This window comes from Panulirus ornatus, chromosome 63 (assembly GCF_036320965.1).
Source record: "Panulirus ornatus isolate Po-2019 chromosome 63, ASM3632096v1, whole genome shotgun sequence".
Classification (NCBI taxonomy): domain Eukaryota; kingdom Metazoa; phylum Arthropoda; class Malacostraca; order Decapoda; family Palinuridae; genus Panulirus; species Panulirus ornatus.
Genome location: NC_092286.1, coordinates 14,569,293 through 14,596,931, shown reverse-complemented (window position 1 = coordinate 14,596,931; position 27,639 = coordinate 14,569,293). Strand labels below are relative to the sequence as shown.

The 27,639-nt window shown below is 44.3% G+C and overlaps 2 protein-coding genes across 5 annotated transcripts in view; one reads left to right on the top strand and one right to left on the bottom strand.

Moving 5' to 3' along the window:
* On the bottom strand, positions 1-27,236 carry LOC139745876 (UDP-glycosyltransferase UGT5-like). Of its 2 annotated transcripts, XM_071656522.1 has the most exons (11): positions 27,088-27,236; positions 21,536-21,685; positions 19,796-20,074; positions 17,410-17,603; positions 9,945-10,040; positions 9,549-9,642; positions 9,153-9,244; positions 7,301-7,434; positions 4,045-4,264; positions 1,752-1,895; positions 1-499 (listed from the first exon to the last, which is right to left on the bottom strand). In XM_071656522.1, exons 1-11 carry the CDS (start codon positions 27,172-27,174, stop codon positions 355-357), a joined length of 1,635 nt encoding a protein of 544 aa, XP_071512623.1. In that variant the 5' UTR covers positions 27,175-27,236; the 3' UTR covers positions 1-354. The 2 variants fall into 2 exon arrangements, with proteins under 2 accessions (XP_071512623.1, XP_071512624.1); XM_071656523.1 differs by lacking the exon at positions 19,796-20,074.
* LOC139745875 (uncharacterized) overlaps positions 21,581-27,639 on the top strand; it is a 45,594-nt gene continuing 39,535 nt past the window's right edge. For all 3 annotated transcript variants that reach the window (XM_071656516.1, XM_071656515.1, XM_071656521.1), the window contains exon 1: positions 21,581-21,720. In XM_071656516.1, coding sequence (XP_071512617.1) covers positions 21,697-21,720 — 24 coding nt within the window. In that variant the 5' untranslated portion in view covers positions 21,581-21,696. The remainder of the gene's footprint in view (positions 21,721-27,639) is intronic.

The following is a 27,639-nucleotide window of genomic DNA, read 5'->3' as shown; positions in this document are numbered from 1 at the left end:
TACTGTATATGTAAACTTCACTGTTGATAAGCTTCCGTTGCTTACAAATACACTGACAAAATGCAGTTTAAGATTTTCTGTTGGCGAACTCCAAGATTATGAAATCCCTCTCTTCATTCATCTGAGTTGATGAATTGAGAAAGGTTTAAAATCATGTAGAATTACCCGGATGAATAAGAGCAGAACTTACGGAAGATTCTACTCCATGAATAGATCTTAAAGATGAAGTGGGAACAACAAAAACGATGGGTTTTAAAAATAAATCAAATATATAAAGTTTGATGACAACAGAGAGTGATGTGATTTAGCCCTTAGAAGCTGAATTTCGGGCCTACGTCGTGGTGGGGGGGGGGATCATTCTTGTTTACGCTTCCTGAAGGAGGAGAGGAAAGACCAGAGGGCGAGGAGCAGCTTGAAGGTGAGGAGGGAGACCATCGCCACCACCAGCACCAACACCGCTACCACCACAAGCCACACGTCCACGTTGTACAGCTGGTACCTGCACACACACACACACACACACACACACACACGGGGTTTACAGTAGATATCAGTTTCCCACATGAGTGAGGTATGTGGTATACTTTCTAATTCTTAGTCTACCAATTTTCAAGTATGGAAAAGCAAGTATGAATATGTTTGATATATTCCAGATTTTAAGTCGATATGAGCTTGATTTTTTCGACGCAGTTTGAGATGAAATTAAGTCAGTCATTAAGTTAGACACGTATTTGTATCATTAGAATTTCATGGGTCGTTCATAGTGCATTATAATGGCCATATGTTCGGGTTGATGCAGCAGTGAGGGAACATGGGACACAAATATTGGACATAACCAGGATGAAAAATACACCATGTACGACAGAGGTTGTAGTTATGAGTAGACAAACCGTCAGGAGTTGTAGTTATGAGTAGACACCTACCGTCAGGAGTTGTAGTTATGAGTAGACACCTACCGTCAGGAGTTGTAGTTATGAGTAGACAAACCGTCAGGGGTTGTAGTTATGAGTAGACATCTACCGTCAGGAGTTGTAGTTATGAGTAGACACCTACCGTCAGGAAGTGTAGTTATGAGTAGACACCTACCGTCAGGGGTTGTAGTTATGAGTAGACACCTACCGTCAGGAGTTGTAGTTATGAGTAGACACCTACCGTCAGGGGTTGTAGTTATGAGTAGACATCTACCATCAGGGGTTGTAGTTATGAGTAGACACCTACCGTCAGGGGTTGTAGTTATGAGTAGACACCTACCGTCAGGGGTTGTAGTTATGAGTAGACATCTACCGTCAGGGGTTGTAGTTATGAGTAGACACCTACCGTCAGGGGTTGTAGTTATGAGTAGACATCTACCGTCAGGGGTTGTAGTTATGAGTAGACATCTACCGTCAGGGGTTGTAGTTATGAGTAGACACCTACTGTGAGCTGATGGGTTGCAGGGATGAAGGTGTCACAACCAAGACGGCTCTGGCAACGTGGACACAGGGATAGGTAAGGTCCCCCAGAGATTGTTGCCATCCATTTGGCAAGGCCTAGTGACACCACGACCTCCTGACACCCACCCAGCCGTGACTAGACTTGTTAACACCAACCTGGGCTTGTAGACTTGGACCAGCGCTTCGTTCACACAGGCCAGGGCTTGTTGACCCTGACTGTGTAGGTCATGTTGAAGCTGACTGGCGTGGGATGATACCTACAAGGGCAATATCAAAGAGAACCTTGACCCCTTACCAGGTCATGGTGATGACACTCACCAGGGCATGATTACGGCGGGGCAGCGGAGGTGTGGGGCGCCCCTGTGCCTTATGACGTACTCCACCCAGTAGCTCAACCGTTGCTTTATCGGCATGGGCTGGTCTCGCATCAACTCCCTCCGCTGCAATACCTTCTCCTTCACGCTGTAGGAGGAGGATGGGGGCCACGCCCACATGGTCAGACACTGGGGCAGGCATGTGGGCTTAACTGCAGTGTGGGCTGTCGTGTACCGTATGGTGAGGGGGGGGGTTGTCACAACACGGTGTATGTGGTTAAGCCATCAGACTTCCACTGTAATCCGATGACCCACATGATGTGTGCATCTCTCTCTCTCTCTCTCTCTCTCTCTCTCTCTCTCTCTCTCTCTCTCTCTCTCTCTCTCTCTCTCTCTCTCTCTCTCTCTCATCCATGACGCAAGCTCCGGGCAAGGACAAGTGCATTTTTCCAGACAAGGCTTTTGAGTAATGTGTGAGAAGAGGCGAGAGAGACGAGGCAAGGAAATAGAACAGCTCTGGAGGTGGTGTAAGTCCCGAGTTGTAAATATCAACAGAGAATATTTTGTGCTTGTAGTAGACCCATGGTATGTGCTGTGCCCGTGGCTGACACATGGTATATGCTGTGCTTGTGTTAGCAGCATTGGTACGTAGTGTGGTTGTGCCAGCCACATGGTATATACTGTATTCATGGCAGCCTCATGGTATATGCTGTATTTGTGGCAGCCACATGGTATATGCTGTATTAGTGGCAGCCACATGGTATATACTGTGTTTGTGGCAGCCACATGGTATATGCTGTATTAGTGGCAGCCACATGATATATACTGTGTTTGTGGCAGCCTCGTAGCATATCGTGTGAGTGACAGCCACTAAGCGTGAGTATAGATTAAGTGTATAGATGCTGTTTACATAGTAGTCACATGGAGCATCGAGATAGACGCGCCTTATACACGAAGTATGGAGTAGCCATGTTATGTACACACCGTGTGGGAGTCATGCATGGTATGTGCTGTGTTTGAAACATTGACCTACAATAACCTCTGTATGGGGGTAGAGCCATGATGTATGGCCTGTGTAAAGTATATGCTCTTAAGAGGTGTTGATCAAGGTTGTCGTAGACATGTATCTGACTTCTGTTGACAAGATGTAGTCTGTCAAATGTGCTTTTCGTCTTTGTTCGAGTCTGCTTCAACTGAGCGAATGGCATAGTGTATCTCCCTCGCTGTATTTAAGGCATCGTTTGTCACCGTGTTCATTCAAACGTCATTTTTTTGAGTGAGTTTGTTTGTGACGATGTGCCTCATACATCCAAATATTTTACTTTGAATGCTTTGATACCTGAAAGTATGGTGCCGGCATAATAGAAAAAAAAAATAGGAATTGTCTGCCCCGATATATATTTTTTTCAAAAGGCGATGTTACACTAACATTTTAGCATTTTGTCGTCTCTCCTTTGACCTTGATTACCATCTGCAGATGTCTGGACATGGATTTAGCAAGGTACCTCAATCTAGGCCCGTGTTATGGTTGTGGGATTTGATCTCTTGAATGAGGCTAGGCACTGATGACGTGTTACAGGAAGCAAGCTGAACTTTCATCTGGTTCCAGCAGTCTTTGATTGGATTAAGGTCTGGAGGCATTCCCGTGCCCCTCCGGCAGCAGAATCTTTTTCTCTGGTAAGCAATGCAACACCTTTCTAGCCTTATGACAGGGGGTGCTATTATGCATAAAGTGATCACACGTGTGAACCGCATGAAAAGGAAGCAGATGGTCCTGTTGCACCTTAATGTACTGCTCTCCATTCATTGAAGTACAACCTTCCCTACCGTTTGCTTCATTAAAGCCACCTCAGATCATCGTATTTGGGTGTTTCAAAGTCTTCACTGTGAAATTAGTCATACCGGCTGGCACCCTCCGGCCTCCCCACCCTCCCCTGCCTCGACTGCACATACTTGAAGGAACTTTCATTGAAAAACATCACCTTATTCCACTGTTGTTCACTCTAGTCCTTGTATTTATTTGCAAATGCAAGTCGTTTGTGTTTCATTTCCTTCGTAAGTAAGGATTTGGCAGCTGACTTCAGGAGGAATGTAGAGGTCGTTTTTACAGGCGATGTTGAATCGTTCTGTACGGTTAGGGTCGTTCCGTCTCACTCGAGAGTAGTATTATCGTGCTCAAGGGACATGTCTACATAGCCTTCACAATGTTAGAGATATACACGTAAAAAAAAGATGTAATTGCAGCTACCTGTCCTTTGACCATGAAACATTTCCATGACGAGAGAGGCCTAACTTACCTTCTGTTATTCATGACGTCAAAGATATTCTGTCGCAGGGTGTCAAAGGTGAGGTCTTCCCACAACAGGCGGCGGCCCAAACCAATCCGTTCCACTTCTCGCAAGTTATAGCGCTGGTCCATAAAGACTGGCAGACCCAGGAGCGGCACGCCGTGGTACATCGCCTCCTGAATGCTCATGCGGCCGCCGTGAGTGACGAAGAGGCGCAGTCGTGGGTCACCTGTTTGGACGGTTATGAAGGAAGAATAAGGACACGGGAATCAGATGAGAGATAAAGAGTGTTGCCAGACGGAAGAGGAGGTTTGGGAACTGAAAGATACGATCAAGGGGCGTGATAACAAAAGAAGATCAAGCGAAGGAACTCGAAGAGGAGTTGTAACCAGAGAAAGAAGATGCGTCTGTGGACTGTATCAGAGAACAGGTAAGGAAAGTCTTCTGTGGGTGTCCCTGAGACAGAACTGGGAAAAAGCATACGTCCATTAACACCCAGAGCAGAGCATGTTGAATATAGAGGGCAGGAAGCAGAGGCACCTTCTAAGCCAAATGAACAGAAACAGTGAAGAAATGGCGAATTTGAAGGCTGACAAGTTTCCATATTACTGCAGTGGTAGAAAACAAAAAAAGTGCCTAAGAACATACCACCTCGATGAAGAAAGAGATTAGATATAATGACGAGGGTCATAGAGCGACTGCGGTAGACAAGAGGAGGATGGGGTCTCTTTGGAGGCAACGAAATTTGTTCAGATGATGATTATGATGATGATCAGATGAAAGTCATTGGTGTTCGAGCTAGAAAGAATTCCGTCTTCTGAACTAGGAGGAAGTGGCAGCCAGAGGTGGGGAGCATGTAAAAAATAAAAAAAGGGTACATGAGCATTGCATTGGACTTCAAAAAAATGAATGTTAATAAATGAAAGAATTGAAGAGAACTGGGAGATAGAGGGGAAACTCACTAAGATAAGACCAAGAATAATCACATCTGATGTGGAGATGTGTAAGCCATGAGATGCTTGAAGGAGGCGAATAGATTTACCAAAAAAACGGTGGGAGCTCGAGGGAGTGCTTGTCAGGAGTGACAAACGAAAGGCAGAAAAAAAAAAAAAGAATCATTGGAAAAGGCAAATAAAACTTAGAGAAACTGGATGAGGCTCGAGGGAGGAACAACCCCCCTACTCTCAGTTCAGGGAGACTGGGAGTGAGCAGTGACACGTACCTTGAGCTGGGGGGTTAGGCATAACAGAATATAGACTGACTGATGGCAAATGGACGGGAGTTGACGTTCAAAGACTATGTGAAACAACCCAGTGATGTTGGAGTGGTGGAGAAAAGAGTTGGAAGTTGTACACCGTCTCTCCGTATGGGTACGCAACTGCAAGGAGAGATGAGAGAAGGGAGGGAGTAGATTAGCCCCCTTGATAAGGGCTACTATTATATTCCAGGAAATGACAATGGATGGCACTCTCAAACTGCTTATGATGGGGTAAAATTACTGTGGAAGGAAGTGTATAGTAATTTTGTTAGCTCCAAGGAGCTGCAGTGGTCCAGAGAAGATGTGCTTTGAGAACAGTGAAGCAAAAACGAAGTTGGTATGAAAACTGAGTGATGCTCCCGCCTTTGAGATGGCGTAGCACTGATACCGGAGGAAATTAGTCACCGGGAAACCTACTGGGAAAATTTTGAATTTCATGCAGACAGAGAATCCTGGAGGAATTTGTACGGGAGGACTTCTTGTACCACCAATTCATGAAGTATACGAGGCGAGACCCAGAGATGACAAACCATCTCTGCTGGTCCTCGTCTGTGTGGAATTAAAACTCATCAAACATTAGTCATTGACTGGAATAAAAGTGATCGCGTAGTGCATGTTTTTGAGGAGGACTTAAGTCGGGGATCTGACGAGGCATAGGACTGCAGAAAGGAAATGCAATCGTGACATCTGCATGGAAACGGGAGAGGGAGTTCTATAAGAGAAGTGTACACCAGTTCCATAGAAGATCCTGAGAAATCTACGCGTGAAGGAATCAGAACTCAGGTACCACTGGATGCTAACAGAGGAGGAGGATCGAAGAGGGGAGCGGCATGGTTCAACATAGGATGCCAAATAGTGAAAGAGCCCATGTTTGCACGATGGATGGGACGTACCGACACTGTGGCCAGCCAGCACATGAAATATGCAAGGAGGTAAGGAGGAAGAAGAGCAGATGCTTCAAAAAAGAGCATCGTGGACACGGCCAAAGACGATCTAAAACCTTTCCATGAAGTTCATCTGAAATCATCAGTTCCAGAGAGAGCAGCTCATCAGGCTAAAGACACAAAGATGGAAGAAGTATCGAAGGTAACGAGGGAGCTGAAGGCTAAGTTTTAAGCGTTGTCACATCGGTAGACCGCAGGAAGTTTTCTTCAGCAAGTCGCTCGACGAAAGGAGTAGCTCCTGTGACACGGCAGAGGGCATGTCTCGAAAGATGGCGGGGAAACCACACTGAATTACGGGCAAGTCTCCTGAACACGATTGGTCAGAAAAGGTGTATGACAGTAATAGACAAAGCCATGAATCAAGGAAACTGTAAACGCCATTATTTGACAAAGGTTTGAAAGGCTTTTTTTCATATGTACAGAAAGATGAAGAAAATGATGGCGCCCCCACGAGTGTAGAACTACCTCTCTCCGTTCCGTACAAAGAGGCCAATAAAGCCATCGGAGCAGAAGTGTACAATGGAAACTGTTAAGATATAGAGAGAGATATATATGTACGCAGCTCGAGACAAAACAACATGAGAAGTGTTGGCTTTATCAAATAGGAAGTTTATCAGAGTACAGTGTATTCACGATCAGCGCCATATTAGCGAACAAAGGAAGAGATTAAAACCAGAGACAGATTGGAAGCTTGAGAAATCAACACTGCAGTCATTATCCGATAGAGCGAGCTGCATCAGCATTAGGAACATGAGAGAAGCATGTGGAAGACAGCCATACATTATTATTCATTTATGGACTGGAATAAGACCATATTTCAACCACATGTTGGGTTAGTTCAGGGAAGGAACTAGATACTGACCAAAAGACACTTGAAAGGTTTACACATGTCCATTGCAGTATCCGGAAGTTCCTCTGAAAATCTAGTGTTCAGTAAATCCCAGATCATCGGCCAGTGAAAGGGAAAATATCATTTGTCCATCATTGTGACGGAGAGAGGACGACGATGATAATAACATTTTCTATACAGAAGAAAAATTGAAGTTATTGTGACTTAACTGACCGAGGATGTCCTGTTGGGGGAGCCACTTCGCCAGGCGAACGTTGGGAGGCAGGTCCTTCATGGTGTCCTGGTCCCATTTCCACAGGACGCGCTGCTCCAGAGACGCGAACACCCGCAGCAGCGCGTTCCGGTGCCTGTTGACATGTGGGGGTCACGTGGTGACACGGGTCAAAGTAGGATGTGAAGGGTCGACAGAGGTCAAGGTAGGAGGTGAAGGGTCGACAGAGGTCAAGGTAGGATGTGAAGGGTCGACAGAGGTCAAGCTTAGACGTGGATAGATGACAGGTCATGGATGACCTTGATGTGACACAGGGTCAGGAAGGTGTATGCAGACATAATGAAGGTCAGGGTGAATTTTTGCGACGATAGGAATTAAAAGAGGTATATAAGAGCATGACACTTCAAGGTATGACATGGAGTAACACAGCTCCGTGCGGGGGTATAAGATGGTAGCATATCAAGACCCTATCATAGGGAGGTGAAACAGACAGATTAAGGCATTTCATGAGGGAGGCGACGTAGACAGATTTAGTCTTGTCATGGGAAAGTGACACAACAGGATAAGGCCTGATGCACACTATGGCTAAGCTCGCGGGACGCTCTGGCTCCGCTCACAGTCATGAGCAATGCACACTCCAGCTCCGCTCACTCTCAAGCAAAGGTCATCCCAGTCCACACCTGTCGCAGGCTGTGTAGTGTCAGTGCATCTGGCAGTGGGAGAAGATGGATTTTTCTTCGTCTGAGTCGGCCACGATTGTCATAGCCCAGGACGAAGAGGAAGGAGAAACAAACAAGATAGGAAATGGGAGAACTGGGCTGCCTCCATCCAATTGTGGAGGAGAGGAAGACTTGAGGGGGAAGTTTCACACCCTCTACCCTCATCTGATAGATGATGATGATGATGAGAGCAAATTCTTTCATAATCCCACGTGGTTGGGGCTCTGAGGGAAGGATGGAGAGACAGCCTCCCACCTCTCTGATGACCAACGGGCCAAGACTGAAGCGTGAGACCGTTGGGTAATGCACACTGTCGCTCTCGCTCCGGTCACGGGCCGCTCCTCTCCCGCTCCACCCCAAAATATCGTTTGGATGACCGTTGCTTGCGCGTGATCGGAGCGAGAGGGAACCGTGAGCGATAGCGAGCATGCCCTCATTGAAATACACGTAAATGGTATATATCCGGGTCGAGAGCGAATCGTGAGCAGTCCGGGAGCGGAGATATGGTGTGCATCAGGCCTAAGGCATTTCAATAAAGAGGTGGCAAGAGGTATACGTATGTCACAGTGAAGTGATGTGTGAAATTATGACATTGAGGTGACACATATCTGACACTTATAAGAAAAAAAGAAGCCATGGTCAGGGTAGGTTAAAGACGCGAGGAAACTAAAATATGCCACTGACCGAGGAGAATCGAAAGATAACACAGGTCAAGGTGGGTCATGAGGTGACACAGGTCATGTTAGGTCATGGAGTGACACGGGTAAAGGTTGATCATGAGGCGGCAAGTTATGACATATCGTGACACAGGTCAGAGTATATTATGAGGTGACACAGGTCAAGGGAGGTCATAAGGTGACATAGGTCCATGGTAGACTACTTAGTGACATAGGACAGTGTAGGCCAAAAGGTGACACAGACCAGGGTAGGTCATAGAGTGTCAAGGGTACTAACTAAATGAGGTGCGGGCATTGAGCCCTAACAGGAAATATGAAGTCTTACTAAGTCCATCCTAAGCTGTCTGTATATCATGGCACCTACGACCTACTTGAACAAGAACGTGGCCTGAGCAAGACTACGTAGTCAGTGGATGTGACTACTGGCATACCCTAGTCCTCACAAGCACTACACTCACTCCTCTGGCATAAACGATTCCTTCACGTTGGAGCCGAGGCTGAAGAATATGAAGCCGTCGTCCCCTGCTCCTGCGACCCACTCCTCCAGATCCTGAGGGAACAAAATCCGGACTCGGTTTGACATCAGGTGTAACACTGACACACACACACACACACACACACACACACACAGTCGTGGATACAACCTCCTGCAGCAGGCCTGGACGAAGCTGCACCACCCAGTCCTCGGTCTCTACAGCTAGACACGGAGGGATCGGCACATACTCGAGCAGGCAGGTACCAGGACGCGAGACTTTAGGCGTGTGGCAGGACTGTTGTTCAAGACTGTTAAGTGCGTGTGTATGACTGCAAACATGTCAGACACGTGGATGAACGAATACTACTCAGCAACGTACCTGAGGGAGAGGCTGGGCAGGATGACAGTGGATGCCGCCGACGTTGACCATCGTCGGCACGAAAGGAATGATTCGATCGTTCATAGGCTCGTTGCTGAGGGCAGGCAGACAACACTAGGGTCAAAGCTCCTTACTTTGTTGGTTGGTCAAAAACAAACACCAGGAAACTCTTGAGTTGATTCAGTCTACCCCTCACAAGCGAATTACAAAAACCTTTATTTACAATTTTGACCTCTGGATCCTAAAATGTGTATCATTTTTTCGTCATTTTCGTAACTGCTTTCATATATATATTCACTAAGACCTATGATAGTGATAAAGAAACTGCTTACGACTCTGGGATTCGGGTATATGACAGTCATGTATGTTTCACAGAGACCTAATAACCAACCTTACATGTTAGTGATGAAGAGACTGCCATTGACGCTTATCTCGGCAAGGCTCGGGATGTCCTCTGTCCACAGGTGACGCTTGCGACACTCCTCCTCGGTCCTGGTGACAAGTGGACAGAAACTATGGTGCCGGAACGTTGTTCATGTCACATACTCATGCCACAGGCGCCTTAGCTTCACTACTCCTACACCACCAGCATCAATAGACACTCGAACCATTCAGTAACAATGCGAACCTCTTGTCGCATTCTAAACATTTTTTTGAACGTATAAAGCTCTTCAAATAACTATGGCAAAATATGTACTAATACAGATAGGAGAGTACTAACACTGGAAGATTTTGACTGCAATGAGATCGAGTGGAGGAACTTGTGTTCTCATATAGATAGCTATGGATGCATGTTCTGTGATCACATGCAGGAAAATGTCCTATACCAGCGTGTCACTAAGTACCCTAGAATCGGAAACATACACTATCATTATCGCGTCTCCACACATATATAACATGTAGTTTGACATCATATATGGTTCATTCATTGGGAAAGGTGATCATGTAATGCTAGAGCTGGATATGTGTGGTAGATGAGAAAGTAAAAAGATATAAAACCCTACTTAAAGAGAAGTTACATTCGTCCAAATTATTATATAAACCTCGACAATTTCTATGGTTCCATAAACTGAGAAATGGATTTCAGAAGCCTGAAATCAGGGTATTATGGTTGAAGGTACTGTGAAGTATACAAAGAGGGAGTAGGAGCATGGGTACCTTTAGCCTCGAATACAGAAAAAGGATAAAGTGGGTGTATTTCAGTATATAAGAAAACAGAGCGAGGGACCTTGGTGATTTACCGTGGCAAAGATATATACCTTCGCAACTTTTGCAGGAGTAGTCTCAAGTTTCAGCCCCCGGGGATCCTTCCAACCTAGTATAGGAGAGGAAGAGTGGTTCCTGCGCAGGAGAGGGGCGGGAGAGAGGAAACTTGCAAGCTGTACGCAGCTCGTCGGCATTTGAAAAGGATAAGAGACCAAGAAACGTATATACCAGGTTAGGTAAGGAAAAACGAAGACTGTTCAAAAAGTGCGTTATGAACAAGGCAGAAGACAATGCGAAAACTTTTCCACAAAGTCTTCAGGGGTAAATTTTGTCGGCAAAAGAATACCCAATATCCTTAATGGATCCAGAGGAGAAGTGTTATCGTAAGAAATATAAAAGGAGTTCAAACAGCAACAGACCACTGGGTACCTTGGGGTCCTTTGGAGGCTTTTTGTGACAGTGAAATATATTAGAAACTCACAGACTACTCTGGTAAAGTTCGAAGGTATACAGATAATTCAGAGAATAACCTGCAAATTGTCAGTGTGACTTACAGGGGGCGAAAATGATACACGTCGTGGACTTGAAGCAAAATATTAATCAAGTCTGATCTTTCACCTAACTGTAGTTCTGCCTTCAGTGATTCTTAACTGGCAAGTCGTTCCATGTGTTGATAATCCCGTTGAAGGAAAAAGTACTTCGAACTCATTCGAGGCAATGACGTTTGCCCACGAGCTCGTATCCATTACTGCGAGTCTCATCAGACGAGTTACGTCTTGAGTAACTTGATAAATCAAGATTATCAAAACCACTTATCATTTCGAATACTCTTATTAGATTACCTCTTTACCTTCTCTTTTGTGAGCTGAATAGATTCAAATCTCTTGATTTGACCTGGTAAGATTTGTTTCTCAGCCCTGTAATCTTCGTAGCTTCCCCGCTGCGCTTTCTCCATTTCGTGTCTTTATTCAGGTAGGGTGACCAGAACTGAACACAGTATTCAAGGTGGGGACGAACAAATGAATTGCAAGGGTGGGGATGATTCCTCTGGACTTAAATTCGAAGGTCCTACCTACGAATTCTAGAATTTCCTTCGCTCTTTTCACTGCTTTTCTTCTCTGCTTGCCGGGATTTAGGTCACCAGAGATTATGACGTCCAATTCTTATTCATCATTTACCTTTTTGCAGGTCAGCAGAAGTCATAGTGTGGCTCGCCTTTTCGTTTCTGCTACCGACATGTAAAACCTTAGCATTTATCAATGTCAGAATTCAGTTCATAGCTACAGACGTTCAAGTTCATTTGCAGATTTATTTCCCAGATTTGTATCGTCGGCGAATTTTGTATCATGTAATGCATCCTACTGTCAGTATCATCAATCTATCTGAGAAAGAGAACCGGTCCCAAGACCGTTCCCTGTGGCACTCCACTTGTTACGTCTAGCCATTCTGAGGCTTGACTTAATCACAACACTGTTTACGGCCAGTCAACCAGTTTCCAATCCACAGAGGTACAACCTCATCAATGCCATGTGAATTCGTTTCTGCTCCTAACCGTTGATATGGAAGCGAATCGAATGTTTTATGAATATGTAGATAGAAGACATCAACCGCTGTACTTTCATTATACATGTTAACCATATCAAAAATAGTCGAGTAGATTTGTCAATCTTGAGCGATTTCGTCGAAAAAAAAAAAAAAATGCTGAGAATCTTTTATTAAGTAGTGGTCCCCTACATGGTTTATAATTCAATCTCGAATGAGGGTTTCCATAAGTTTTCCAACTACAGACGTTCAGCTACTGGACAGTATCCTGGCAGTGACTTATTCACTTTGTGTGAACATCGGTGTTACGTTGGCAAACTTCCATTCATCTGGAACTTTTCGCGTGGCAAGTGACGTACTGAAAAGGGAAGTCAGGGGGGAGGGGGGATTTAACTATCTCATTTTTCGCCTCTTTCATTGTCCATTGATAGATGTACTCAGGGCCTACTGTTAAATCTATTTTCTTTCGTTTATTAGTGTTAGTCCGTCTTCAGCTTTTAGGTCAGTGAAACATGAATTTGGAACGTGGGTAAAGTCTTCAATCATAGATACAGATGCAAGAAAGTCATATGAGATTTTTGCCATGGCTTCACTGACTTTTAAGTCACCGTCTTCCGTAACAAATAGACTCATTGACTGGGTAATGATTGTCTTGCTTCTAACATGATTGTGCAACTCCCTTGGGTTTCTTTTGCTCTTTTTTTTTTTAACAATATACACCTCATATTGACGTTTACTTTATGGTATAAATAACTCTTAGTTTATGCAAATCTACACAACTTCATCATGTTGGTTATTGGTGTCATTGATATTCAAATGAGCTACTTTCCTAGACAACAGGCACTTATCAATGTCATCGTTCCACCACCTTAGTTCGTTTTAGAAATAGACCCTATACTACGCATTGGCACATATGTTCCCTTTAATGCTTTGAAGGTTTTGATGGGGCTTTTTTTAGGACTACGTTCGTGTCGTTTACACTGACCCTACTTTCAAGATCTTCGCATTGCTCTTTGACAGGCAAATGCGAAGATCTTGAAGATTTGTATGTTATAATTTGGATATTTTTACGGGACTGTCCTGTTGACCAGCATTACATGAGGTGTGGAAAACGACCTCTAACTGTAATTTCTCGATGACCATTTGTACCAGACTCCTCTCACACTTCATTATCAACGAGATCCTCATTTGTAGTTAGAACCAAATCTGATGTATACACAGGTTGCGTTCTGAAATATCATCGACACATGATGAATATTATATAAAGATACGAGAGGAATTGAACGAGTTGCCGGAGTTCAAAAAGTGTTTTCACAGTGGTAGATACCGTAGCCCCAAGCGAGGTGGAATGAGGAAGTGGTTTTGAAAAACATTGATGAAATATCTAGAAGAGACGAACGGTATAGTAAGGTGTCTCCAATGTAAGGTTCATGGTCCCGATGAAACATCTCCACACGTGTCTTGAAAATCAAAATGTAGATACACGTGACAAGCCATTCAAAATGTTATTCAAGATCTCGCTGGAGAAAGATGAAATACTAAGGGGACGGAAGACTACAGATGTAATACTTATCGCTTAAAGAAAAACAAAAGAGTAATGAAGAAAGCAGGAGGAGGTGTTGAGCTACAAACTAGTCTGCAGGTCTGGAGCACTGTAAAAGATTACCAGAAGGTAGATGGATGCTGCTTACAAGGGAGAACCTATACGTAGATAGGAGACCACGGCCTTTGTGCAAAGGGGATCGTGTGCAACAAACCTCCCAGATTGCGCGAGTAAACTTCGATGTAGACCAACGAGAAGACTGGGTGGACAAGGTGCATCAGGACTGCCAGAGAGCCCTGGAATCCGTACCATATACACAAGGATGGAACAGAAGCTGGATCTTTCTTCTGGAAGGAATACGTTGATGGGTAGAACATCACATCCCATGTCCAGGAATCCTTCTCAAAAAAAAAAGAAAAGAAGTTGAGGTTAACAGTAGCGTACCCCAGGGTTCTTTTCTGGGACCATTGATCTTCTTGGTCTATGTTAATGACTTGCCGGAAGGACTGACCTTTTAACCTGAATATGTTTACTGACGAAACCAGTGTTATAAGAAATGTGAAAAGCGAGGAGGATTGCAACAACCTATGTGGGACCCTATGCAAGATCCAAAGTTGTTCTGACTCAATCCGAGTAAATGCAGAATATTGAGGATGGGACACAGAGAATGAGGGCCTCGGTATGAATATTATGCAGCAGGAGATAAGCTGCAGGAATCTGTCCGAGAACTTGGGAGTTGAACACCGTCCCTGGCTCGTCATCAGAGTCCCAACACCAGGAGAATTGTAAAGGAGACAAACTGTCTGCTTGCATTCGAGCTGCATCCTACATTAGGCCAAAACTAGGGGATGTTTCTCAAGTTTGATCATAGCACTTAAAGAAGCACAAAGAAATGATGAGAGAGGGTCTAGAGGAGGACAAAAATGAGCGGTACCAGAAATAAGACAGAAGATTGACAGGGAAAGGATACAGGCCTTATATTTATCGCCCCCTACCCCACCTCCCAATGGAAGAAAGAGGAGCAAGGGATGACCTGATCACAAAGTTTAAGTATTAAACCAATATGATGAAGTCACCTGTTAATAGTTCTTCGAAAGAACAACATCTTAGTATTCATGACTTGAAATAAGGCAATTGATAGAAAAGGTGTAAGGAAGTACTTTAATATCGGGATACTCTTGAACCAGAGCAGTGAGAGATGCTCCGAACAAAGAGGCGAAAGACTGCTGGAAATGGAGGGGCAGGAAACAGGAGCAATTTAAATTCTGGGACTGATGAGCGGAGGAGCAGAGACTTAGGAACAATAAAGCAGAGGGACAAGATTGATCATCAGAACTGCAGGGAGAGTAACATACATCGGTAAACAAAACATTTGGAAATGATTTGGTTTGTTAGAAGATTTAAACAAGCTCAGAGTTAGGGATTAGTGCGTGTTGCCGGAGATTTTGGTATGAGAGAGTAGTGATAGAGAGAGGAAGGTATGTTTATACTATATACCATTAGACTAGGGAGGAACAACGGGGTTTCAGAAGTGGTGGAGGGGTGTGTGAATCAGGTGCTTAATGTATTGAATGCGTGTGAAAAGTACATAGAGAAACGGAAGGATTTGTATGTGTCATTTATGGATCTGGAGAAAGCATATGTTATGGTTGACAGCGAGGCCTTGTGGAAAGTTTTAAAGAATATATGGCGTGAGAGAAAAACTGCTGGAAGCAGTGACAAGTATTTATTTAGGGTGTAAAGCGTGTTTACGAATAGAAAAGAGGAAAGTGAGTAGTTCCTAGTGAAGGCTATTCTCTGGCAAGGTGTGCAATGTCATCATGGCTGTTTAATTTGTTTACAGATGGGGTATTGCGGGAGATGAATGCAGGAGTCCTGGAGGGAAGGGCGAGTAAGTGGTGTGTTGGGGACGAGAGGGCCTGGAAAGTGAGTCACTTGTTTGCTGATGACGCAGTACTGGTGGGTAATTCAAGTGAGAAACTGCAGAAGTTGGTGGCTAAGACTAAAAGTGTGTGAGAGGAGGAAGTTGAGTGTAAATGCGAATAAAAGCAAGGTTATTGGATTTAGCTGGGTAGAGGAGCAGGTTAGTTGAAGTATAAGTTTAAGTGGAGAAGACTTGGAGGAAGAGAAGAATGCTGGATACCTGGGAGTGGACATGGCGGTAGTGTCATGTTATACGGAAGGTAAGGAGGAGAAGGTTCTGGGAGCACTGAAGAATGTGTGGAAAGGGGTTGTTATTTGGGAGGGCAAAAATAGGTGAAATAGGTATAATTCAAGGTATAGCAGTCCTAACAATGTTATATTGGTGCGAGGCATAGGCTATAGATGAGGATATGTGGAGAAAGGTGAATGTGTTGGAAATCCAATGTTTGAGTACAGTATGTAGTGTGAGGTAGTTAGATCAAGTAATGAAAAAGTAAGAGAGTGGTGTGGTGACAGTAAGAGTGTGGTTGAGAGAGTTGATGAGGGTGTGCTGAAATGATTTGGTCACAAGGGGAGGATGAGTGAGGAGAGGTTGACAAAGAGGATATAAGTATCACGAGTGGAGGGGATGAGGAGAGGGGGAGACCAAACTGTAGATGGAAGGATTAAGTGAAACTAATTTTGAGTAATCGGGGCCTGAACATGCAGTAGGGTGAAAGGCGTGCACGGGATAGAGTGAATTAGAAAGATGTGGTGCAAAGGGGTCGATGTACTGTCAATGGACTGTGAACCAGGGCATGTGAAGAGGTTGGGAGAAACTATGGAAAGGTCCGTGGGACCTAGTTGTGGGTAGGGGACTGTACTTTCAGTGCATTGCATATGGGAGTTCGAGAATAGATGTGAGCGAATGCGACCTCTCTTCGTATGTTCCTGGCGCTTTCTCGCTAAAGCGAGAAATTGTGATCATGTATGAATGGAAAAAGTTCAAGGAATCAGCGCCACCACGACTGTAGAACCATATCCTCATACCATACAAAGAGAGTTACACACTGCTCATTACCCAGTCAAAAATGGGTTCACACAGGGGATGGTGCCACCATGTACCACCCAGCTGTGGCTAGATGTAAAGAAACATGAGCAGGGAACGAATCAACGGGCAGGACAGTGCCAGAGAGATCAACAAGGCAACACAGTAGTTGAAGGAGGAGATAAAGGGACTGAGAAATCAAATCAAAGAACATGAAAAGTGTCCTAAGATGGGAGAGGAAGTTAGGGGAAGGGGTTGAAAAAAAGAAAAATGTATTCGACGGATACGGACGCATAGGGAATTCAGTAAGTGATGAGACTGAAGATGTGGAGAACATACAGGAAGTTCAAGAGATGGGGGCGCGCCCCACGACTGTGAAACCCCTTCCCTGTACAGTGCCAGTAGATAATGACAAATAGGTGATTACACACACACACACACACGCCTCTTCATCCTATGAAGGAGGAGGCCTGAAAAGAATGCTTTCTATTATCATAAAGAAAAAAAAAAGTGACAGTGCCCACGAGAAAAAGGAAGTTGGAAGCAAGACTCAGAGACAGAGATGCTCTCGACATATATCTCAAGCGACGAGAAAGGCCAGGCAGACGAAGCAGACTTACCTGGAATACATATACTGTGACAACGTGTTACTCTCCGCCACTGTTACCAACGCGTTGATCATCCTACCATAGAAGGTGAGCGGGTACCCCAGATCCAGCAGGAAATTGGGCGTTATGGACGAGAAGAATGGGTTGCACGACTGCTCACTATAACTGCTATGGAAGTCGTTCGGGGTCATGTGAATAAAAGGCACCTGAAAATCATTTTGCAACGGATCGCATGAGTGCTTCAACGTATATCTATCTATCTATCTGCCTACCTGGAGAAAGTCTATACTCCTCCTTACGGAAAGAGAATGTACATGATCTTAACTGTATAACAAAGGCTGTAAAAGTATCCACACACACGCATACACACACACAAATATTGTGAGTTGCTCTCTAAGGGGGAGGGGAGAGAGAGAGAGAGAGAGAGAGAGAGAGAGAGAGAGAGAGAGAGAGAGAGAGAGAGAGAGAGAAGAGCAATCTGTGATGAACTGATCTACAAAATGAAAACTGATGACTGTGTTACGGTCCGTCCGCTGACATACTTGGCTTCAAGACAGCCTTTCAGCGACGTGATCCAGCACTCGGCTGTACGTGATCTGGAAGGCTTCTTCTTCTTTCTCTGACGTGTCAATATATTAAGTGATTCTCATTCATTTCCCAAAGTACTGAAATGAAATGTCGTAGTCTTCAGGAAATAAAGGAATGATGAATTCCACCTAACTCCACCTGAGATGTTCAGCAGATTACTCATCATTTTTCTTTTTTCTTTTCGTTTCATAATGTGTGGTACAAGGCATTGTTGTTTGGTAAATGTCCGCAAACCATTTAAGCCTAACCTATTCATAAGGTTTGCAACACCTTCCCCCTTTTCCCAATGGATATCACCATGGGAACTTAACCTTTGACCCATGACTTCCAAACCCTTATTAGACGTAGTGCTTTGTAAGGAGTTCCTGTGGGAGAAATCAGGTCCATTTCGCAGGTGATGTGTAAAAATGATCGAGTAGCACTTGATGACACTTGACCCTTGATCTACGGAATCAAACGGGTGTAGAGCTTCGTGTGTAGTACAGGGGTCAGTGGCCTGTTCTCCACTCTCAGTGGCATCTTGAGTGAACTCAGCTGCCGGTAGCGTTCCGTATCAACTTGGCTCTGCGAACATCGTGGTCTCCGAGTCCCTGACGTCTTCCACTATCACGAACCGTCTCGGAGGGACCCAGTGGTCTGTTGCTCTTGGAATTCTTCTGTTTTCCATCGGCTGTGGATAGATACGTTTAAGAGTAGATTGGATACATATTTAGATTTCAATCCACGAGTGACAATGTTCTCGCCTCCTGAGTTGCATGTAAAGTTCACAGGTTTTTTTTTTGTTTTGTTTTCTTTCTTTCTCTTTGAAACATCTGTATAACTTTCTTCTCCGACACTAATCTACGAATTTCCGATCTCCTTCAGCAATCGCAAACGGCTTGCAAAGGACCCAGTATGATAGTGCTGTTTGACGCCCTCCTTATTGTATATATATATATATATATATATATATATATATATATATATATATGGTTAAGAGTTTGCTTCGTGCAATGTGGCCGTAACAGGAGAGCTCGAAGAGCAGCTTTATCATAATAGACTCGTGACGTATAGTGTATTTCTGCAGAAGGACACTTTGTTGTAGCACATCCCTTCGATTAATCGGCAGCTGGGTGTCATGGGATGCGCAGAACTTCTATCAAGTTTATATAAGCAGTGGAGGTGAAACCACTGGTTGGAGGCTCCAACCACAGACAGAAGTCCACATCAAGGCCGGGCCTTAATTGAAATATAGAGAGGTTAATGAAAAAGCGTCAAGGGAAAGTATTTACGAATTTTGAAGGAATTGAGAAAAACCTCTCTTGAAATATGCCAGGTCTTAGTTATTAGGAAGGACATGAGCGGGTAGAGAGTTCCAAAGCCTTGAGGTGTAGGAAAAGAAACAGCACGCTTGAGTTGCCGACGACCACACAGTAATCATGTGACGCAGCAGCTTGCCGAGTATTGCATGGTCTAGCTAGTGATGGGGGCACACGAGCAGCCAGCTCTCGGGAGCGAAATCCAAAGTAATGCCTACAGAATAGGGGAAGTAGATCAGCATTGCGGCGTTGGGCAATTATCACAATCTGTGTTTCTAAACACGATGGAAACTAGGAAGGCCTTACGATTTCAGGCATGGGCAAGATACTTCAGAAGAATTTCTGCCTAACACCCTACCTTCATGGTGTGAACAGTATAATCTCTTCCACCTCGTCCCCAAAAGGCAAGACTTTATACAGTAAGTTTTTGCTTCATGAATGCGAGTTGGATGATTAAATAGGTTTCATATAACGATTTCGAACATATAGCTGTACTGGAGTAAGTTGCTTACCTCTAATTTGTAGATAAGAGGATAGAAACAGACCATTCCAACGACGCTCAACATGACCAAATCAAACTTTTCCTCTTGAAGTTTTTGCACTTCCTTCGAGGCTAAAGCCTCAACGCAGGTCTTTGGCAGACGAGCTACGTAGTCACTATAGATTTCCATCATATCTGTTTCAAATATGTTGAGTTTGGAAAAGTTCGTGAAAAGGTTCACATCCGGCAAAAACACCTCGTGGATGTTCGTCCTGTGTTCCGTCGTTTTGATCCCCGTCAGGTATGTCACCTGTAATGATACGATTTCCAGTTTGTCGAGAATGTGAATAATATCGGAGAAAGAGACAATTACAGCACGTTTATTTACCTTTAACTTCCTGATGTAGAAGCCCCTTTTTATGTAGCCCTGGAGCAACATTCAGGAAGCCAGCCATATCACCGGGCAGTACCTTAGGTCAGGGAGTGTGATAATGATTGTGTGTAAGTCTGTACGGCGGGTGCAGGAGAACTCGAAGAGTAAGTGTTGTGTGTCTTCAGTATGGAAGCTGCACCTTGAACATGACGGGTATTGTCATTTGTAATGCCGTAGAGATGGTTGATGTCCGTAGTGCAGACGAGAAAGTGTAACTCGTGTATGTCTGAGGATCGTTGCTTCAGATGGATATCCTTTTTTTTGGGGGGGGGTCAAGACTTTGCTGGGAAGGCGAGTCGTTTAGTGCATGTTGGGTCATTAGGAGTGTAAATCTTATATCAGCTTTATGTTTGCTAGGGGGATGGGAGGACCTGTGAGTAGAAGTTGTTGAGGTATGGATCAGGCGTGAGCTTTTTATTTCTATTATGGGGTTGGTGTTGGTAATGGAGTGCTGCTGCGAAGAACCTAGTGCAGAGCATATTCAGGTGGTCTGATGTTGGGAGGACCTTTGTTTTGTTGCATAGGTGTTGCGTGTTTGTGGTTGCTAGACAGCTAATGATTAATTTCCGTGCTCTATTGTGTGTGTTCTGCAGCCTTCATGTATTTGCTTCTGACAGGGTAAATGACCAGGCAGAAGAGACGTATAGGGCAGAGCGGATGAAGTGTTTGTACCAGATAAAATTCTCGTCCATAATTGGCACCCGTAAGTGTTCCGAGGGCATTTAGTTTGTTGCTTCTCAGTTGACATACATGGTATGGAGAGTGAATGTAAAGCGTGTCCTCTGCAATGCCCAGAATAATTTAAATTTTGGGGAGTGGGAGGGATTGTCCGTTCAAGGCGACGGGAAAGTGCAGATTAGATTCTTGCCTATCTAAAGTCAAAACGATGACTGAAGAATTTTTTGGGTATGTGGACGTTCTGTCGTGGGTGAACCATTTTCATAATTGTGTGATTTAGTGTTGCACGTGTCTTGTTGCAAGGTAGATGTGATTATAAGGTAGTGTACGTTTGAGAAGTTTCACACCATAGCCATCAGCAGTTACTGGATTATATAGAGGGAAGGAGAAAGAACTGCTTCTTGGGGAACCCCACTGTAGAGCTTATGGGTGAAGCAATTGTGAGTGACTATGGTCAGGAGACAGTGTCGACTTTGTTGATAACTATTGCCGGTAATACTCTGCTGGACGGGTCCTGTTATCGGTCAAGTCATCTAAGATGTGTCGTGTGAGGTTTGTGTGTAGTGTAGTCGTGGGGCGAGTGATTGGGTCTAAAGCTATACAGAGTAGAGGAGAATGGGATCCAGCACTCTGCCTAAGACCAGGTATTAGTACACTGACCGTGTGGTTCCTTTCCGCCAGGGCCTCAGCGATGCTCAAGAAGAAGATCTTGTGGCTGTTGTTGCCACTGACTGCCATCATGAGAATCCGGGCGCCCTCTACCACTTGCGCCACCACCACAGCCGCCGCTACCACACTCCACCACCGCATCTGTTGACAGGATGACGTCAGTGAGAGTTGACAAGGTCTGTACCAAACATTACTCTATAAGATTCAATGGCTCTGTCTCACTCATCTGCTGCGCCAGACGAGCCAGTGATGCCACGTTCATTTCGCTTTACCTGACGGACCAAATCTGCTAAAATGGGACAGATTAGATAGCAGTTAAAAGGCGCATATATTTCTAAAAACCAAACGCTTGTGCCAGCAGTCATAGACGACTCGCATACCCCCACACCATGATATGAAAACAAAAGACCACGACTGGAAGGAAGCCTAGGAAACGTATTGGATCACCTTATTGCTCCCAAGTCTAGGTTGAAACAAACTTATTTCATATTCTATATTACATACAACGTTCATTTTCTCTCCTTCGACCGTCTGAAATAAGACATTATCCATCGGTGTCTGACATTGGATCACACTTGCATGCTTGATTTAAAAGACCTCCCTCCTACCAGCTACATATCGAGCCATAATCTTGCTGATTTCATATACACAGAGGCTTATTATGACTTAGGTGCGTATACACGAAGGCTTATTATGACTTAGGTGCGTATACACGAAGGCTTATTATGACTGAGGTGCGTATACACGGGGGTTTATTATAACTGAGGTGCGTATACACGATGGCTTATTATGACTGAGGTACATATACGCGGAAGCTTATTATATAATGACTGTAGCAGATTATATAATGACTGTAGTAGATGCACCGGTTTGTACCAAGTATGGCAGTTACACCAGATGCATTGGTGGCATCAGACGTAAACGTCGAACTAGATGTACTGACTGTACCATCCACGTTGAAACTGACGTACCGATTGTACCAGGTCCACTGACAGTGTCAGCTTACCGACCCTGTGACACAGAAGGCATGAACTGTGTTAGATACATCAGGCGCACCTTATGACTGTACCACATGTACTAGGTTCATCAGCCGCACAGAACGTTACAGCTGTACCTAGGGTTATGTACACCACCCGCTATGACAACTGAGGCGAAGATATCAGTTGTACAAGACACATCGGTGACACACGTGGGCAAACCCGTTGTACTATAAGCACTTCAGACGGGCCTTATCAGTCTTACGTGGCCCACTGTTGGGCCAAACCCAACAGTGGGTTGAACCCCATTGCATCGCCGACGCTAAATGCGCTTGAAGCATGGCTTCTACCGCGCACGTAAACTGTCCCATGAACCTCAGTCAAAGCAGAGATGGCACCAGCTTGCCAACTGTACCTGAGCCATTGACGGTACCAGATTGAATGGCTTCTACCAGCGATGTGTTTGTACCAGTGACAGTAGTCTGAGAAGACCCATCGGTCGTACCAAATGCCACTAGGGGATGAGTGTGTGTGTGTGGAACTATATGCTTCACTATACCACACATGCCAGACGGGCGATGCAAATGTCCATAATGTTTTAAGGCGACGCAAGACACCCTGCGACCGTCATGTTTTACATCCATCAGTTGACCTGACCTGCCAACCAGAGGCTCCTGACCAATCACTTGCACCCAGCACATCATGATGACCTGTATACACAAGTAACGGGCTTTACATTGGTGTCTTAAGCACCAAAAATGTACCAGATGCGTGCGTCGGACATGTCTTTCGCCCTCGATCCCTTGATGACATTGTATGTCCATGGCAGACGACAGATCCGGGTTGTGCCAGGACCATAACCTGTACCAGAACAGCCATTTGAACCATCCGTGGCAAACGCATCTGCTCTACCGAAGACATACCATCTGTACCAAACATATCATCTGCTCCTGGGGCATACATATGTCATCAGAGGTATCTCGACTAGGTTTACTGCCTTATTTTGGTCATAAGATTCACACGTTTTGCTAAATAGGAAGTGATTTATTTACAGTGGGTCGAGACAGGGTTGGGAACCCCTATCCTTACCCAGTGTGCTGTGATAGGGTTGTGAAGCCCTGTCCTCAATCCGCTGTTACAGGGTTGTGAACCTGTCCTTACAGTGTGCCATTATGGAGTTGTGAACCTCAGTCCTCAGTGCGCTGTTACAGGGTTGTGAACCCCTGTCCTTATAGTGTATCATTATGGAGTTGTGAACCCCTGTCCTTACGGTGTGCCGTTAAAGGGTTGTGAACCCCTGTCCTTGCTCATAGGGTCATAGGGTTGTGAACCCCTGTCCTTAAGCTTGGAGGCCCAGAGAAAAGTTTTTGAGAATAGGACTAAGTAGGTTTCCCATGGCGAGACCAAATTTCTGTCTATAAAAATTACCTTCATCATCATGGAAAACATTATTGGAAACACAAAGCTCTACCAAGTCAAAGTATTTATGGAGAGTGGCAAGTCAAGGCAGATCAGGCAAATTCCTCCTTAGATAGGTGATGGTTTCATCAATGGAGACTTCAGTAAAAAGGGAATTCACATCAAAGCTAATGAGTTTATGATTCGGCAAATTAATGTTGCTAACGTTGTTTACAAAATCAAAGCGACTGATAACATGCGATGAAGAGATTTTTCCTTGACCATTGCTAAGGTGTTTTGCTAACCATTTAGATCATTTCATTACAAGGGGAATTAACGGATGAGATAATTGGTCAAAGGGAACATCAGTCTTTGTGAGTTTTTGGGAGACCATGGATATATAAGGAAGAGAGGAGGGATCCATCATCCTTACTGACTTCAGAATGTCCTGGTGCATATCTAACAATTGTTTCAGTCTAGAGTTGAAGGTCTTAATTTTATGAAGGGGATTGGATGATAATCTTTCATATGTTCCTGTATCATTTAAAAGATTCTGAAGTTTACATATATAGTCAACTGTATTCAAAATCACGGATCTAGCTAGTCTTATCTGATTTTGTGATGTAAATATCTTCATTTTCCTTGAGATTTCCAGATGGGCAAATTAGAGAGAGTAGTGAGTGATGGGATGAAGAAGTAAGATTGTTACTGAAAGAGAAGAGAGGCGTTTGAACGATTTTTGCAAGGAAGTAGTGCAAATGACCGGAATATGTATAAAAGAAAGCGGCAGAAGGTCAAGAGAAAGGTGCAAGAGGTGGAAAAGAGAGCAAATGAGAATTGGGGTTACAGTGTCATTGAATTTTAGGGAGAACAAAAAGATGTTTTGGAAGGAGATAAATAAAATGCGTAAGACAAGAGAACAATTGAGAACATCGATGAAGGGAGCAAATGGGGAGGAAATAAGTGATGACGCAAGAAGGAGATGGAGTGAGTATTTTGAAGGTTTGTTGAATGTGTTTGATGATAAAGTGGCAGATCTAGGGTGTTTTGGTCGGGGTGGTATGCGAAATGAGAGGGGTCAGGAAGACTGGTTTGGTAAACAGAGAAGAGGTAGTGAAAGCTTTGCGGAAGATGAAAGCCGGCAAGGCGGCAGGTTTGGATGGTATTGCAGGGGAATTTATTGAAAAAGGGGTGGATGTGTCGTTGATTGGTTGGTAAGGATATTCATTGTATGTATGGTTCATGGTGAAGTGCCTGGGGATGGGCGGAATGCATGCATAGTGCGATTGTACAAAGGCAAAAAGGATAAAGGTGAGTGTTCAAATTACAGAGGCATACGTTTGTTGAGTTTTCCTGGGAAATCATACGAGAGGGTATTGATTGAGGGTAAAGGCATGTAAAGAGCATTAGCTTTGGGAAGAGCAGTGTGGTTTCAGAAGTGGTAGAGGATGTGTGGATCATGTGTTTACTTTGAAGAATGTATGTGAGAAATACTTAGAAAAACAGATGGATTAGTTTGTAGCATTTATGGATCTGGAGAAGGCATATAATAGGGTTGATAGAGATGCTTTGTGGAAGGTTTTAAGGGTATATAGTGTGGGAGGTATGTTGCTAGAAGCAGTGAAAAGTTTTTATCGAGGATTTAAGGCATGTGTACGAGTAGGAAGAGAGGAAAGTGATTGGTTTCCAGTGAATCGTTTTGCGGCAGGGGTGCGTGATGTCTCCATGGTTGTTTAATTTGTTTATGGATGAGGTGGTTAGAGAGGTGAATGCAAGAGTTTTGGAGAGAGGGGCAAGTATGCAGTCTGTTGTGGATGAGAGGGCTTGGAAAGTGAGTCAGCTGTTCGCTGATGATACAGCGCTGGTGGCTGATTCGGGTGAGAAACTCCAGAAGTTGGTGACTGAGTTTGGTAAAGTGTGTGAAAGAAGAAAGCTGAGAGTAGATGTGAATAAGAGCAAGGTTAATAGGTTCAGTAGGGTTTAGGGACAATTGAATTGGGAGGTAAGTTTGAATGGAGAAAAACTGGAGGAATTGAAGTGTTTTACATGTCTGAGAGTAGACTTATCTGCGGATGGAACCATAGAAACAGAAGGGAGTCACAGAGTGGGGGAGGGGGCGAAGGTTCTGGGGGCGTTGAAGAATGTGTGGAAGGCAAGAACGTTATCTCGGAGAACAAAAATTGGTATGTTTGAAGGAATAGCCGTTCCAATAATGTTAAATGGTTGCGAGGTATGGGCTATAGATAGAGTTGCGCGGAGGAGAGTGGATGTGATAGAAATGAAATGTTTGAGGACAGTATGTGGTGTGAGGTGGTTTGATCGAGTAAGTAATGAAAGGGTAAGAGAGATGTGTAGTAATAAAAAGAGTGTGGTTGAAAGGGCAGAAGAGGTTGTGTTGAAATGGTTTGAACACATGGAGGGAATTAGTGAGGAAAGATTGACAAAGAGGATGTATGTGTCAGAGGTGGAGGGAATAAGGAGAAGTGGGAGACTAAATTGGAGGTGGAAGGATGGAGTAAAAAAGATGTTGAGCGATCGGGGCCTGAACGTAAATGAGGGAGAAAGGCGTGCAAGGAATAGAGTTGAAATGATGTGGTATACCGGGATCCACGTGCTATCAATGGATTGAACCAGGGCATGTGAAACGTCTGGGATAACCATGTAAGGATCTGTGGGGCCTGAATGTGGAAAGGGAGCTGTGGTTTCGGTTACACGTGACAGCTAGAGAGTGAGTGTGGACGAATATGGCCTTTGTTGTCTTTTCCCAGCGCTACCTCGCTAGAAAGGGGGGGGGATGCTATTTCATGTGTGGCAGGGTGGCGACGGGAATGGATGAAGGCATTAAGTACGGATATGTACATGTGTATATATGTATATGTATGTATACGTTGAAATGTATGTATATGTATATGTGCGTGTATGGGCGTCTATGTATATAGAAGTGTATGTGGGTGGGTTGGGCCATTCCTTGTCTGTTTCCTTGTGCTACCTCGCCGACGCGGGAGACGGCGATTAAGTAAAAAGAAATGTTATAAATGTATATATATATATATATATATATATATATATATATATATATATATATATATATATATATAATGTATCGTTAATGGTATGGCTTCGACTAAGGCCTCATTTGCCCAAGCCGTCTCGGGGCCACCCACTCACCTGTCTGTAGTTGTTGCTGGCGATGTCGGAGGAGGAACACCAACTGACAGACCTGGGCTGCTGGTAGGGTGACAGCTTGAGGCGCATTTGCTCCTCTGGACCTCTCTCATGATGTTAGATCTTATCAGTCACCCACCAGTCACTCATGAGGAAAGTCGGGATCTTTTGAGCTGTAATGCAGCATTTTTATCAGGGAACTTTTAAGCTGTCACACAAGGTAGCCGATCCAAGCATTTTTCATCGCTATAGAGAAAAACTTCTTGCAAAGAATTTTCTTGAATACTTTTTTCCTCCTATAACCCTGTAAATAGAGATACATTTTTTCCCTCGCATAAGTTTACCAAATTTTTAATATTACCGTCATAATTGACAGAATATGACAGATAGGTTGGCACGCGCAAACCGATTGGCATGGCGTGGACACTTGATGAAGGTGCATGGAGAGGGATTGCTGCACAAGCAGTTGCAGACATTATGACATTCCGAACGCTAGAGGGAATATCGTAAATATTATGTCTATTCAATGTTAGAATTCTAGATTACATTTCCAAA